Here is a 14,304-nt window from a genome sequence, read left to right as displayed (position 1 = left end):
ATGCCAACAGTGGTTTGTTTTAGAATTTTTAATTGCTTTGAGTGCTTTAATGAAAATAGACAAAATTAACTGAAAGCAATCTTTTGCATATTTTTAAATATTTTCTGACATTGGTATTACCTTAAAAACAATTTTTAATTGATAAAATATTCTTGTTATGCCTGTCGGCTAGGCTGGGGAGGTTTAAAATTATGGACAAACATAAATAATCTTTTTTTAAAAATTTTTTATTGTTTTAATTAAACAAAAATACAAAAAAACATTCTTCATTACATCTTGTAGAAAGCATGTTGATTGGTTACAAATGAATTTCGTGCGTTACTATTCATTCTTCATATTTTTAATTTACATTTTAAAATCGAAGATCTTTATGTATTTTACCATCGATATACCATCATTCTCATTTAGCTGTAATTATTTAAATATGCTTTTATCTAGAATCATTTGCACTTGAAGACACAACCATCTACTGGCATTCATTAGCTATTCCTATAAACCTCCAATAATTACCCTTTTATAGCATATTCCCTTTTTTCCCCCAACTCACTTTCTAAGGCTTATATCTAATTGCTTTTACCAATGCCAAGACATATAAAAATCATTAAACATTATCCATTAACATTTTCTTATTATTATAGTTATCTAAAAAGAAAAAAAGATTTTTTTGACATTTATATCACATCTCCTCCCCACCGACCCAAGAAAAATTACATCTTTTTAATAAAGTCTTACCAAAAGTTTGTTAATAGAGTTTATAAGTGCCCAAGAAAAATTACATCTTTATAATAAAATCTAAACAAAAATATATTAGTGGAATTGATAAATCTTTTCCCCAGGTTGCAATTTACAGTTTATATCCAAATTATTTTTACTAATTGAGATTTTTACATTATTATTATTATTATTATTATTATTATTATTATTATTATTATTATTATTATTATTATTATTATTATTATTATGAATTATTAATTAACAAAAAAATTAAAGAAAACATTCTAAAAGTGTCTAGGAAACCCTACTTATTAATCACCAAAAGTTAACTAAGTTTTGAGTTATCAACCTTCATCATCAGCCTGTGTCTCTCCAGGAACAAAACTGTCTTATCTCTTTAGCCAGTTGTTGTGTCAATTCTCTTATAAACTTCTTTATAAAGTTTTTAAAAACTTCTCTCCGCACTTTTTTGCTTGAAAGATCTCTCATATAGTCTTGTCCTTGAATTAGTGTTAAAATTGGCATGTCTTTAATTATCCAATGTCTTTCTAAGGCTGTTTCTCTTCTTAATTCCATCATCAAATCCAACTTGACGGGGATAGAGCTCCAAATCTTCAAGTATGTAATAACAATCAAATTCACTTTTCCATGTTCCCTCCTTTACACTTTTACTCTTAGGTGCTCCATTATTAGGTTCATCTGTTATTTTGTCTTTATTTTCTATATCTTCACTCTCTTCTTTAATTTTTGAGGCTCCAGTCCCTTCATCTTTTGTTGAGCCAGACAATAATCTATCTAGCTTCTTATCAAACCTCTCAAATCCTTCCAATATCTTTAAAATTCCATCCAAAAAATCCTGGTAGCTTAGGGTTTCTTCATCTGTATATGAATGCATATTTCCCAGAAGAAAAGAAAAAGTTTGAAATCCACTGCCACTCTCGCCTTCAATATCTCTTTTATGTATACATTTTTTTTGTTTTAAAATTGCTTAAACATAAGATCCTTTTAATTTTTTCAAGGAGAAAAAAGAAATGAGGGTTCTATCTTTTCTTTTCTTTCCCTTCCCTTGTCCAAAGTATTCCACAAGGACACCTGCAAGAAAAGCAGTTCATGTCCTTGAGCCAGTATCAGTCTCTACAGACAAGCTGCAAACCCTCTAGTTACAACGTCAACAAACTCAGAGAAAATAGAGCAAAGGATACTTTGTTTCAAAAGGAGAAAAAAACCAAGTTCTGGCTTCCGAATGGCAGATTCAACTTTCTCTTATTCGTATCAAGCTTAAGGAGAACAAAGATCTCTAAGTGTCTTTAATAAAATTTAATAGTCAGAAAGAGGAAGGATTATTAAAGTGAAAAAAGTTTTAGATCAGCTAAAAAATAAAGGTAGCACAAATTAGGAGGAAAGATCAATTCATTCACTTAAGAGGAGAAACAGGAAGCATTCCAATCACTTCAATCCACAAAATGCTGTTACATAGAAGAGGGGAAAAAAAAACTTTCTAAGGCAGTCCAATAAAGATAAATTTCGCCGCTTTATTCTTTTGCTTAAAGGACTAATTTATCTTTAAAAAAAATTTCTTTGGGCAATCATTCTCAAAGAAAAACCCCCTCACCAGCGGGACCCACTTTCACCTTCTTTCCGGAGCCGTCCAACTTTGTCAGCCTGGGGGCTGTCTGTTTACTGCCGGCTTGGAGAACTTCCCTTGGGTCAGTCAGGGACTTTGCGGTGTCCCTGAGACCAGCAAGGATTTGTCTCCCTGTCACTGTCTCTCCGGGACGGTTTAGGTCCCTACGAACCGTGCAGCAGGTAAAAGAATCAACGGTGGTCTCGGACTGTCGAGACCGCACGTTGTGTCATCATAACATCTGGCTCATTCTCAAACATAAATAATCTTTAAGTGACAGATTGTGCAGCTGCTCTGTGGATACTATGTAAATGATGCAGCTGCTTTAAAAAGTTACAGGTGCAGCATTTGTGTCCTCAAGTGCTCTGAAGTATCTTTTTAGAATAACATTCAAATGTTCTTCCTGTTTTTTTCTGCAGTCATTCAGACCTTGGGTGCAGGGTTTTTGTTTTTGTTTTTTTCTGGAAAGGAGCAAAGAGGAGAAACCATCTCTGGAGCTGTTCTTTCTCAGGGGGACGCACATAGGATTCCCTGAAGAAGAGGAGAGTTAAGCTTGCAAGACATACTTGTTCAATAGTAGAGCATCCTTCTTCCCCTTGTTTTTGCAATCTACAGGCAGCGACTACTGTACTTAAAAAGGAAATGATTGAACAGTGTTCTTTGTCCATTGAATTGCACTTTTGACAGCCGGTGTGTTGTTTTCATTTTTCATTACTAGTTAGGGACATGTCACTGTTAAAATTACAAGCTTTTATCTTGCTGTGGGGAGAAAGAGTTAAATAACTGGAAGTCAGCAGACCTGAGTAATTTACTTGATAACTCTCTCTCCCTGCCAGGTCTGTAGAACCATCAGAATTTCATTCCAGCCATCGGAACTGGCAGTACTCAGTGTAATGCTCCACATCTATGGTACACGGGGAGAAGAAGTGAACAAGCCCTCAAATGACAATGTCATTCCAGAGTTTTCCAGTTATAGGCTATTTTCTGAAGGACAGATTATCTAATGTGAGAAGCATGCCCCATCAGTTCTACTAGCATCATTCTTTATCTAGCTGACACTTGGAGAAAATAGAGGAAAAAATCTCTGTGTAAAGAGGGGAAAAGCTCAGTGAGCAAGGCTATAATTCGGCTTTTTACTTGGGGTGTAATTAGCAATCTGTGACCTGAGGGGGTGGGGGCGCAGTGAAATTGGCACTTTATGGTTCCTGCCTTTGTGTGTAATTAGAATTGGCAGTGACAATCTGGAAAAGAAATTAACACCTCAACTCAGGCTTAGATAATTGAGGAAAGGATAAGTGTAGATGGAACAGAGGCAACAGACCTAGATGGCTGGATGTAGCAGGCCACAGTTTCCATCAGCCCAGCGGATAGTAATGCTGGGATCTGCATAGAAACATTTGGAACATCACAGGTTTCCACTCCAATACTTATAGTTTATAAACCCTAGTGCAGATTAGGGTTTATTAGCTGTAATCCATGAGCAGATACTGAACAATACAAATGCCAACTTCATTTTAGAGTATGGAAAAAGTTAAATCTAATCCTTATTTCCATTGCAGATATTTTTAAAAATGCAACCCCCCTTTATCATTTTTTTTCTTTTTAAGAGATGAACATGCCAATGGGTACTTCTAAAGTTCTGATCCAATTTTCAATATTTCCCTTTTGCATAACATTGCATAGATTCAGATTTGAGTAATGGATAAACGCTTCTCTTCTTCCACATAAGCCTTTGTTGGTTTTCAAGAACATGATTTGGAAGCAAGAAAAAACACAAAGACCCTGCTGGAGGAAAGATAGTAATGGGATTCAGTAATAGTTGTCAGTGCAGTTGACCTTCATTTTAGGAGGAAAGGGAGCTGGTTTGATCCTATTAGGCTTGACTCCTGATAAATAGTCACCTGAGTGAAGCTTATCTCTGTGAAAGCATTGAATGTGGTTAGTGCAGGCTGCAATGTTTCCACAGTCGGGCCTTTGCTGATCTCATGCCAGTGCCATGTTGCCACCAAAATGCCAAAATAGACTTCTGGGTAGGCAAGTCAATGAGAACCCTTTTGGGCAGGAGCACTTTTGGAATATGATAGATGGCTTCCCTTGGACCACAGTGATTTACTTCCTTGTTTATCTGTGTCTATCAGGCTGATCATCTCTTCAGAAACGGTGGCCCATCAGTTGGAATCTACCAACCAACTTGCAGAAGAGACTGCTCGGATCCAAAATGCCACTTTGCGCTCTCAGGAGCAGATTCTGCGCGATGGGGAGCTGCTATGGCAGACGCTCCGTGACTCCTCCCAAGGTGACCTGAGAACAAAGCTGCATAAGAGTTTGCACTGATAGCTAGATATGCTATCAGTGGAACAATCTGCCTCCAGAAGTTGTGAATTCTCCAACACCGGAGGTTTTTAAGACAAGATTGGACAACCATTGGTCTGAAATGGTATAGGGCAGTGATGGCAAACCTTTTTTGGCTCGCGTGCCATAAGTGCGGGGAGTGCAGGGGGTCGTGCGCAGGCATGCCGCACCCATAATGCAACGTGCAACCCCCCAGTGCGCATGCGCGCATGAGAGGTGCTCCCCCCCATTTTTTGCATGCTTTTTTCATCCTCCCCAGGCTCCAGAGACTTTATAGGAGCCTGGGGAGGGTGAAAACAGCCCCCCCCCAAGGCCCTCCGGAAGCTTCAGGGACCTTCAGGAGGCGTCTCTGAAGCCTCCGGAGGACTAAAAACGACTCTACGAGCAAACCAGAAGTGCCTTCCGGTTTGCTCGTTGGGTCAGTTTAAGCCCTCCGGAGGCTTCAGGGACCTTCAGGAGGATTCCCTGAAGCCTCCAGAGGGCTTAAACCGACCCTACGAGCAAACCGGAAGTCTGTTCCCGAACTTCCGGTTTGCTCATAGGGCTGGTTTTTTGCACTCCGGAGGTTTCAGGGAAGCTCCTAAAGCCTCCAGAGGGTCTCCGGAGGGGCGGGAGAGGTTCTTTTCACTCTCCCCAGGCTCCTATAAAGCCTCTGGAGCCTGGGGAGAGTGAAAAATGGCTTTAAAAAAGGCTAAACTCAGCTGGCCAGCGCGCGCTGCATGCTGGCCAGCTGTCAGGACAAAGCCTTGCGTGCCCTGACAAATGGCTCCATGTGCCACCTGTGGCACGCGTGCCATAAATTCGCCATCCCGGGTATAAGGTTTCCTGCCTGAGCATGGGGTTGGACTAGAAGACCTCTAAGGTCCCTTCCAACTCTGTTATTCTATTCTATATTACAGAGATCATCCCTACAGATACACCGTCTCTGTTAATTTGCAGAAACTTTTGGTATTATATTGTATGGCAGGTGTTTCAATTCTTAAAAATACTTAAAAGTATTGGAGTACACTACGGCATTAGTATATTGACTCAAAAAACTTCTGACGCCACTTTCAAGCTCATAAAAATATGTTTAAGCAAATTTTGATACCCTTATTCAGCTTTTTTTTTTAAAGTGCTGTAGTGACTTTTTTAAAAAAGTAGCTGCTCAATTGCTTGCAACCTATGGTTTGCGACTTAAGAAACTGGTAATTTTAGGAATCTGAATGCAAGCCAGACGTGATCCATTAGACCAGCTGGCCTAATTAGTGGATTGCAAATCAATGACCTTTTTGATTTTGTACTTCTCAGAATGTTACAGGACAGATTTGGACTCTAGTAAATCAGATCGCACATGTTCAGAATATGAGACATTTAGAAATGTATTATTTAAGATACATATGTGTAAAAATTCACTTCATACAGGAAAAAGTTTTCCAAGCTATACTTATTTTTTTGCCTGGGTTATGCTATCCAAAAATATTGCAAAGAAAGGCACGAACGTGTTATGAAGGGATTTATAAATCCATGTGTGCAAAGCTTTCCTTCCCCAGGAATTTGATAGCTTAGTACTTGTTTCATACTGATTATCGATAGTCCTTAGAATTGGGATTTCCACTGCTCAAATACAAGGTCATAAATTACAATATTGTGTGACCTCATTGCTTAATAATGGCAATTGTTCAGAGAGTGTCTGGCCCAAACACTGGCTTTCATGCCTAAGGCAGGACTAGAACTTAGTCTCCTGATTTCTAGCTTGGTGCCTAGGCTTAGATAAATAGAACGGTTGATAGCTGGGCATTATTATTGTAACAGGCTCGTTTGAGCTTTTTCTGTAGAGTTTGCCTGGTATAATTCTTCCATGTAGGCATATAATGCACAACGGATGGGAAGAAAAAATATGATAAGGTTGCAAGATGAGGTGAGATAATTCGGTATTACAGGCAATGAACCTCAAATATACAAGGGGCCTTTTCAATGATAGAAATAGTCTTCCTGTATAGGAGATTCCAGATTCTTCCCTGCCATTCCCATATAGGATAGGAAACACTCTTCCTTGAAATCCTGAACAGCTACCACAAGTCTCAAGTTCTGACTACCAGTTTGAATCAGTATAAGACGTTTCTTGCCATCCAAAGATTCCTACTCTTGGAGTATAAATTCCATGAAATCCATCTTCACCACTCCTAGTGTATAGGACTCCTAGGAATCATACAGTATAAAGGAAAAATGAAGGCCGGCCCTGTGACCATGTGTGAATAGTTTTCAGAGCCTTACGTAAAGTCAGTAATGAGAGGGCAAGGTGACCTTTGAAGGTAAGATTTTCCAAAGTGTCGGGGCCACCACAGAAAAGCCCTGTCTTCTGGTCCCATCTCCTGAGAGCCAGCATCTTACTCAAGGCATTACAGAAACAGGAACTAGACATGCTAGAAGGCCACCAGGTTAGGAGAAACCAACACCCCCCTCATCTATATGTACTTATGCTTTCAATCAGTATGTGAAAGACAGATAACAAATTCAGTGTCTATAAGTGGCCCAAATAATCAAAATTTTATTATGGTCACACACTCATATAAGTGGCCCAAATAAGACACTCAGTTTGTCTGGGAGGGCAATGGCTTCTTGTCCTTCCTCTCCCTCCTGCAGGCATACACCAGGCCTTCCAAGAACTGCAGAATTCAGCCATCGAGCAGCGAGTGGCCTTTGCAGAGATCTTCAGTCGGGTGGCCTTCCTGCACCGCTTTGTAGTGGGGGAATCCAATGCTCTCTATTCTGTCTTCTTCCATCTCTTGAGCGGTGTTACTGCCCTGCTGCTGACCTCTAGCCAGCGAACTGCAAAAGCTCGGTGAGAAAAAACAGAACAGACACATAAAATGCCCTTGATTGTTTAATGTTGTTTCTAGCCCACTCAAAATGACTGGATCATACAAATGCAGGTGGAGGGTTCAAGCTTTCCTTGAAGGTATCCATTTCTTGGTGCAACAAGAAGTGGTACAAGGTGTTTTCATTGTTTCTTTTATCATTTGTGAGCTGCCCCAGAGTTATGTTGCCAAAGATGGGCAGTTATCTAAACATTTTCAATAAATCAAATAGCCTTTGACATAATCAACCCAAGTAATTTGGTCACATAATATACTGTTCTTTTTCTGATAGAATTGATGACACTGCGAAAGAAGAACTATATCTTATTTTTTTATGCCGAACATCCCTGGTTTTAATTCCAAGAAATACGAGGGAATTGCTAGGATTTAATTGTTTCCCGAAGTTTGGAAAGCCACTGTCAATTAGGGTTGGCAATAAGACCAAAGATCTAGCTCAGTGTAAGGCAGATTCATTGCTTGCCTTTCCCACAATTGCTCAGCAATCAGATCACCAGGCAGTGATAAGTGAAAATTTAGTACCTGTAGTCTTCAACTTACAACCATTTGTTTAACAACTGTTCAAAGTTACAATGACACTGAAAAAAAATTGATTTATGACTGGTTCCCCATGGTCACGTGATCAAAATTTGGGCTCTTGGCAACCAGTATATATCAGCGGAGGTCATATGATCGCCGTTTGCAGTCTTCCCAGACAACTACTGACAAGCAAAGCGGATTTTGCTTAATGACTGTGGGATTCACTTAAGTGTGGCAAAAACGGTCATAAAACTGGGTGCAATTCACAGCCACTTTCCTTAGCAAATGGAAAATCTGGTCCCAATTTGTCATAAGTTGAGGACAGCCTGTGTAAGACTGGACATTTCTGCATACAGGTAGCCTACAAACGAAAATGAAGATTCTGTTTTTTACACTTTCTGTGGATGACAGCAGATGAGGAAATAGCGGGTTATCTGCAACAAATGGGAAATAGGGACAAGTTGTATGTATTCAAAACACTGCAGTTATTATTTATATAGTGTTATTCGTGTTTTCAGCAGTTAGCACATGTAAATTCTCTTCTGTCCCAAAGTTGGCATCTCACCTTTTGCCAATGAGGTAGCACCCTCAGTCGGTCTAGTCAAGGCTTGGTAAACCCACAGTTCAATTTCTATGCCAAAATTTCTCTTCCATATATATCAGGACTAAAAATTAGCTGGTTTTCAAAAGGAAGCTGCAATTGTCCAAATGTGTCATTGTGCAAAAGCTGTAATAATCCATTCTTCGGTGAATGTAAGCCATGGACATGTAGACTATGAAATATATTCTACACTTTCTCATAATGGCCCTTTATTTCCCCACACACACCTCTTTTTTTTTTTAAATCTCCAGGCTCATTTTGCTGACCTTGGTGGGAGCTAATATTTATCTAGAACGTGTTGTTTGCAATGTTCTCCTGGATTGCTCAGAAGAGGGCTACGACCTGACGGTAGGGTCATTCTCCTGCAATAGCAAATGGAGGGGGGGGAGGACAAGAGTGGTAACCAAAAATAGGCCGTGCCTGGAGGGATGCTTTGATGCTGATCTCAACTGAGGAACTGTCTTACTGTTCCAACACAGATGACTTGATGTGTTTTTGTCTCCAGCTCTTTGCCTGCAGTGTCATGATGTCATACTCACCCTTGTTAAGGGACAGTGGCTGCAATTTAAGCAAGCTTTTTGGGGGAAGCTAAGCAGAACTAAATGATTCTGAGGAAGCAGAAGGATTCCCATCCACCAGTTGAATTCTCACCTTGATTTGATTCAGTGAAGACTCTCGAAGATGGTTTTGCTATTAGCAAAATGCCTGCAAGCACAAAGTAGCCATACTTTAGGAATCAAATCTGAGTTTCTAGCATTGCCACCGTTACATTTGAATTAAGTTTACGGCTATTACTGAATCTGGAACCCAAGTGCTGGGTTCATTGACGGGCTTTCCAAGTAGTGACAAAATGTGTGAAAAGTTATAGTCAAGGGTTTCAGTGCCAGATCAATTAAAAGTCTAATTTCTTTGTTGAAATTAGGCATCCCTGGTATTTGTTTTGTTTCTCTTATTTTGCATTAATTAAACTCCGGTTATTGCAGTTATCCATTACTGTACTTCTCTTAGGCATACAATTGCAACATCATCCCTCAAGAAGTCACAAGCCCTGATTTACACAAGTAGTTCTTGACTTACAACAGTTCATTTAGTGACTGTTCAAAGTTATAACAGCACTAAAAACATGACTTACAACCATTTTTCACACTTATGACCTTTGCAGCATCCCCACGGTCACGTGATTAACATCTGGATGCTTAGCAACTGACTCACATTTATGATGGTTGCAATGTCCAGGAGTCATGTGATCTCCTTTTGCGATCTTCTGACAAGCAAAGTCAATGGGGAAACCAGATTCGCTTAACAACCAGGTTACTAATTTAAGAACTGCAGTGAACAAATATGGCAACAAAAGTCATTAAATGGAGCAATCTCACTTATCACTTAACACCATAAATTTTGGGCTCAATTGTGGTTGTAAGTCGAGGACTAACTGTATATGATTACAGAGATTTTAAATAAGCCATTAGTAGTACATTAACAGTACTACATTTACCCCAAAAGAAGATAAATGAAAAAAAAGAGTACAGAAATAACTCATTTGCTTCCCTACAGTAATGATATTCTCAGAAAATCCTCTCCCTGCACTGTGATTGGCACCTGTAAAAAGCCGCTGATTATGCCATGTGGGGACTTTGTGTCTCTCAATAAATGCAATGAAATACAGGGGCCCAGTTTTTTTTTCCTTTTTCATGCTGAAATTTTGATTGAGAACGATTTCCCTGAGTGATAAATTTTAAAAAATCAAATCAAGCAGAATATTTAAATCTAGCATGTTGTTTGAACTTCATTCAGTTATCAGCCTGAGTTTCATTCAAGTGTTATGAAGCATTTTTCATATATATTTCTGATGCTGGAAGGCATCAGAAATTTGAGGCATCAGTTCAATATAATTTCAGCTATGCGGTACTGAGGTGTGGGCTCCTTGGTGCTCTCTGAGCTGGGTTGTTTTCTTGCATACGTTTCATTACTAAAGTAGGTAACATCATTAGAGGTATCAGTGCTGACGTTACTTAGTTTGGCAATGAAATGTATGCAAACAAACCAGGCCAAGGCTCAGAGAGCACCAAAGACCTCACAGTTTAAACCCTGAGCTACAAATATTCTCTTTTGTCAGTATTAAGGTACTGGCTACCATTTGGAAACGATTGGGAAAGGAATGGTATAGTCCAGTGACGATAATCAAGGATCTGTGGTTGTTACAGCTAAACAAACCCTCAATTTTTTTAGTAATATGCTGTGAATAATATGCCCTGAGACATGATTGTATAACTGTCATAAGCACTTGACTGATTCTCGCCAGTGACAGGTGACTTGTACAATACTTGATAGAACAGCCTGCTTTCCTCCTGAGGTATTGAAATATTAACTTCCAGAAGTCTCAGCTGTAGAGCCAACCAGAAAACCTGGTGGTTTTATAAGGAAAGCTTTCCTTTGTTTTTCACGTACTTATGGAAGTTCCATTTGGCTATGGTGGCTGAAAGTCATCATGGCACACCTGTTGTCCTCATCAAATTAATTTGATTTAAAACAACCTGACTTAGTAGCTACCAGGAAATTCAATAACTTCATCATCATATCTTTGCATTTTCAATTTAAGCCTATGGGGGAATTACCTTTTGCTGCTGTTCATAATCAGATATGAGAATTCTCCATGCCCCAGTCTGAAGTAAGAGAAGGTAGGGTTTCTATGTTGAAGGGAGCGTACCGAAGCCCCGTGGTTGCCCATCTCTTAGTGACCGGATGGGGACAGTCAGACTGATTTATCTACCTTTCTTCCTCTTAGGAAAGCATCTCCTTCTGGGTCAGCCTGACCCGCCGGACTTTTGCTGGACTGTGCATAACTATACTAGCTTATTTTATTTGGACCTACAAGGACCCAGCCAAACAGAGCCAAGAGGTGCTGCAGAGTCTGCAGGAAACTCGGAAAGAGATTCAGCAACTTTTACAAGAAACAGGTAATGAAAGAGGAGCAGTGTGTGGTTGTGGGCTTGAGGAAGAAGAAATAGCTTTGCTTTGCCCAACACTCTGTGTCAGATCTTTTGATAGAAGATGCACAGAATGCTTCTGGCGTTTCTGCTTATCTCCAGGTTGGGGATGCTAATTGTTAGATCGGGGCAACGAGAGAACAGACTACGGACACGGAGTGACTTATCAGCTCTTTATTAATAGTAGTAGTGATCCAGCTTGCTCTGTGGTCGGAGGGTTCCCCTTTTATAGGGATCGGGTACGCCCCTCGACCAATCAGAACGATACCTGTTTCCCGCTGTAGCAGCGGACCAGAGAGGAGACTTGCCTCGATATATGCTAATATCTAACACCCCTCCCCTCCTAGACGGAACGTTGCAGTAGGTAACATAGTCTTTTAGGTATGTTGGGGGTTGCCTTACTCGGGAGGAGCGTCGTAGTTCTGGTTGGTCAGAAGTGGTTGCAGGATCGGGTGCTTTTCCTGTTCCACGTTCTGAAGGTTTCGTGCCCTCGTAGCTGGGGCGTTCTGGAGTCTGCTCGGTTGCGTTGTCTGGGGGTTGCTCTGCTTCGTGCTTGCTTTCTTGTTCCGAGCTTGGTTCGCAGGTGTCGTAGTTTTCTATGATGGGGCTCTTGCGTGGCTGACTTTCTGTAGGCAGGAAAATCTCGTCTTCGTTCCGAAGGTCTGAGTGTGCTAGGCGACCCCGAAGTTGATCGATGTGCCTTTTCCAGTTCCGCCCATCTTCCAGCTCCAGCAGATACGATCGTGGACCCGTGATGCCAATGATCTTTGCCGGCATCCACAATGTTCCCCCTGCATAGTTGTGGGCGTATACGGAATCCCCTATGCTAAAAGACCGAATTTTGCTTGTGGAGTCTGGGGGAGCTGTGGCAGAGTAATTTGGGTGAAGACGGTCCAGGTGAGACCGTAAACGGCGGCCCATGAGTAGTTCAGCGGGGCTCCTACCCGTCGTTGCGCTAGGGGTAATATGCTGAATTAAGAGGTAATGGTCAATGCGTGTTTGCCAATCACCTGGACCCATCCTAGCGAGGGCCTCTTTTGCGAATCGCACCATTCTCTCCGCCTGTCCATTTGATGCCGGATGGAATGGCGCGACGAGGGCGTGCCGAATTCCCTGACCTGCTAGATATGTCTCAAATTGCATGGCCGTGAACTGGGTCCCGTTATCGGAGACCAGGAGGTCGGGCAGGCCATGGGTGGCGAAAAGTCGCCGTAGAACCTTAATGACTGCCTCTGCCGTGGTTGAAGTCATTAGGACTACTTCTAGCCATTTTGAGTATGCATCCACAACTATAAGGAAAGTCTGACCTTGGAATGGCCCTGCGAAGTCGATGTGTATTCGCGACCAGGGTGCTTTAGGTTTCTCCCATTCTGTGGCGGGCGCTTCCGGGGGCGCTGGTCTCGATTCCTGGCATGGGTCGCAAGTGGCCACCCACTCCTCTATTTCTTTGTCCATGTTTGGCCACCAAACGTAACTTCTTGCTAACGCCTTCATCCTAACAATCCCCGGATGACCCACATGTAAAGCATCTAATACATTCCTACGTAAAGCATACGGAATAACAACTCGATCCCCCCACAATAAGCAACCTTGTAACACTGAGAGTTCGTCCCGTTTTGACCAAAACACTTTGAATTCCGGGCCCACGTTTTCCTTCGGCCACCCCCTCCAAACCCAAGTTTGAACTTGCTTTATTAAATTGTCTTTAGAGGAGAACCTTGCAACGTCGTACGAAGAAACCGGTCCAGAGTCCAAACAGTCAATGAGCAATACCGGTACTTCTGGAGTGGGGTCTGGCAGAATGTCAGGTAATGGGCAACGGCTGAGTGCGTCTGCGTGTCCGAGAGTGGAGCCCGGTCGATGAATCAATTTGTATGAGTACGCAGCCAGGAAAACAGTCCACCTGGTCATGCGTGGAGAAAGGGAGACTGGAGTGGGGCGGTTTCCCGCCAAAAGTCCCAACAGCGGTTTGTGATCCGTAATCAGTTCAAAATCGCGGCCGTAGAGGTATTCGTGGAAACGTTTTACTCCAGCTACAGCAGCCAGCGCTTCCCTGTCCATTTGGCTGTAATTCCTTTCGGCCGATGAAACAGTCCTGGAGTAGAAGGCGATGGGTGCTTCTTTTCCGTCGGGCATCCTGTGGCTGAGGACTGCTCCAACTCCGAAGGGTGATGCGTCGCAGGTCAATACCAGCGGTAGGGTCTGGCTGTATTGGACAAGCAATGAGTCAGTGGTGAGCAGGCGCTTTACTCCGGTGAAAGCTGCAGCTTCGGATCGTCCCCATTTCCATGGTGCGTTCCTCTGGAGTAGACGGTGTAGTGGCTCAGCAACGGTCGCCTTCTGCCTCAGAAAAACGCTGTAGAAGTTAAGTAGTCCGAGGAAGGCCTGCAACTCGGTCTGATTTCGTGGTGTGGGGGCGTCCTGGATCGCCTTAATTTTCTTTGAAGTGGGGTGTATTCCCTGACCATCGATTCTATAACCCAGGAATTCTACGCTAGGCACGTTAATTTGGCATTTTTCCTTTTTGAGGCGGAGACCCTTTTCTCTGATTCTGGCCAAAACAGTTCTGACTCTTTTATTTAATTGCTCCTCGTTTGCAGCGGACACCAAGATGTCGTCAAAATAGGGGACGACTCCCGGTATCCCTTG

General features: G+C 41.8%; 1 protein-coding gene across 3 annotated transcripts in view; it reads left to right on the top strand.

Annotated features, from left to right (window-relative positions):
• LOC309386458 (uncharacterized protein) overlaps positions 1 to 14,304 on the top strand; it is a 37,474-nt gene that overhangs the window by 4,972 nt on the left and 18,198 nt on the right. For all 3 annotated transcript variants that reach the window (XM_081941851.1, XM_081941850.1, XM_081941849.1), the window contains 4 exons: positions 4,477 to 4,634; positions 7,316 to 7,514; positions 8,920 to 9,016; positions 11,454 to 11,625. In XM_081941851.1, coding sequence (XP_081797977.1) covers positions 4,477 to 4,634; positions 7,316 to 7,514; positions 8,920 to 9,016; positions 11,454 to 11,625 — 626 coding nt within the window. The remainder of the gene's footprint in view (positions 1 to 4,476; positions 4,635 to 7,315; positions 7,515 to 8,919; positions 9,017 to 11,453; positions 11,626 to 14,304) is intronic.

This window comes from Natrix helvetica, assembly GCF_964273705.1.
Source record: "Natrix helvetica genome assembly, chromosome: 1".
Classification (NCBI taxonomy): Eukaryota; Metazoa; Chordata; class Lepidosauria; order Squamata; family Natricidae; genus Natrix; species Natrix helvetica.
Note: the sequence above shows the minus strand (reverse complement) of the source record. Positions and strands in the feature narration are given on the sequence as shown.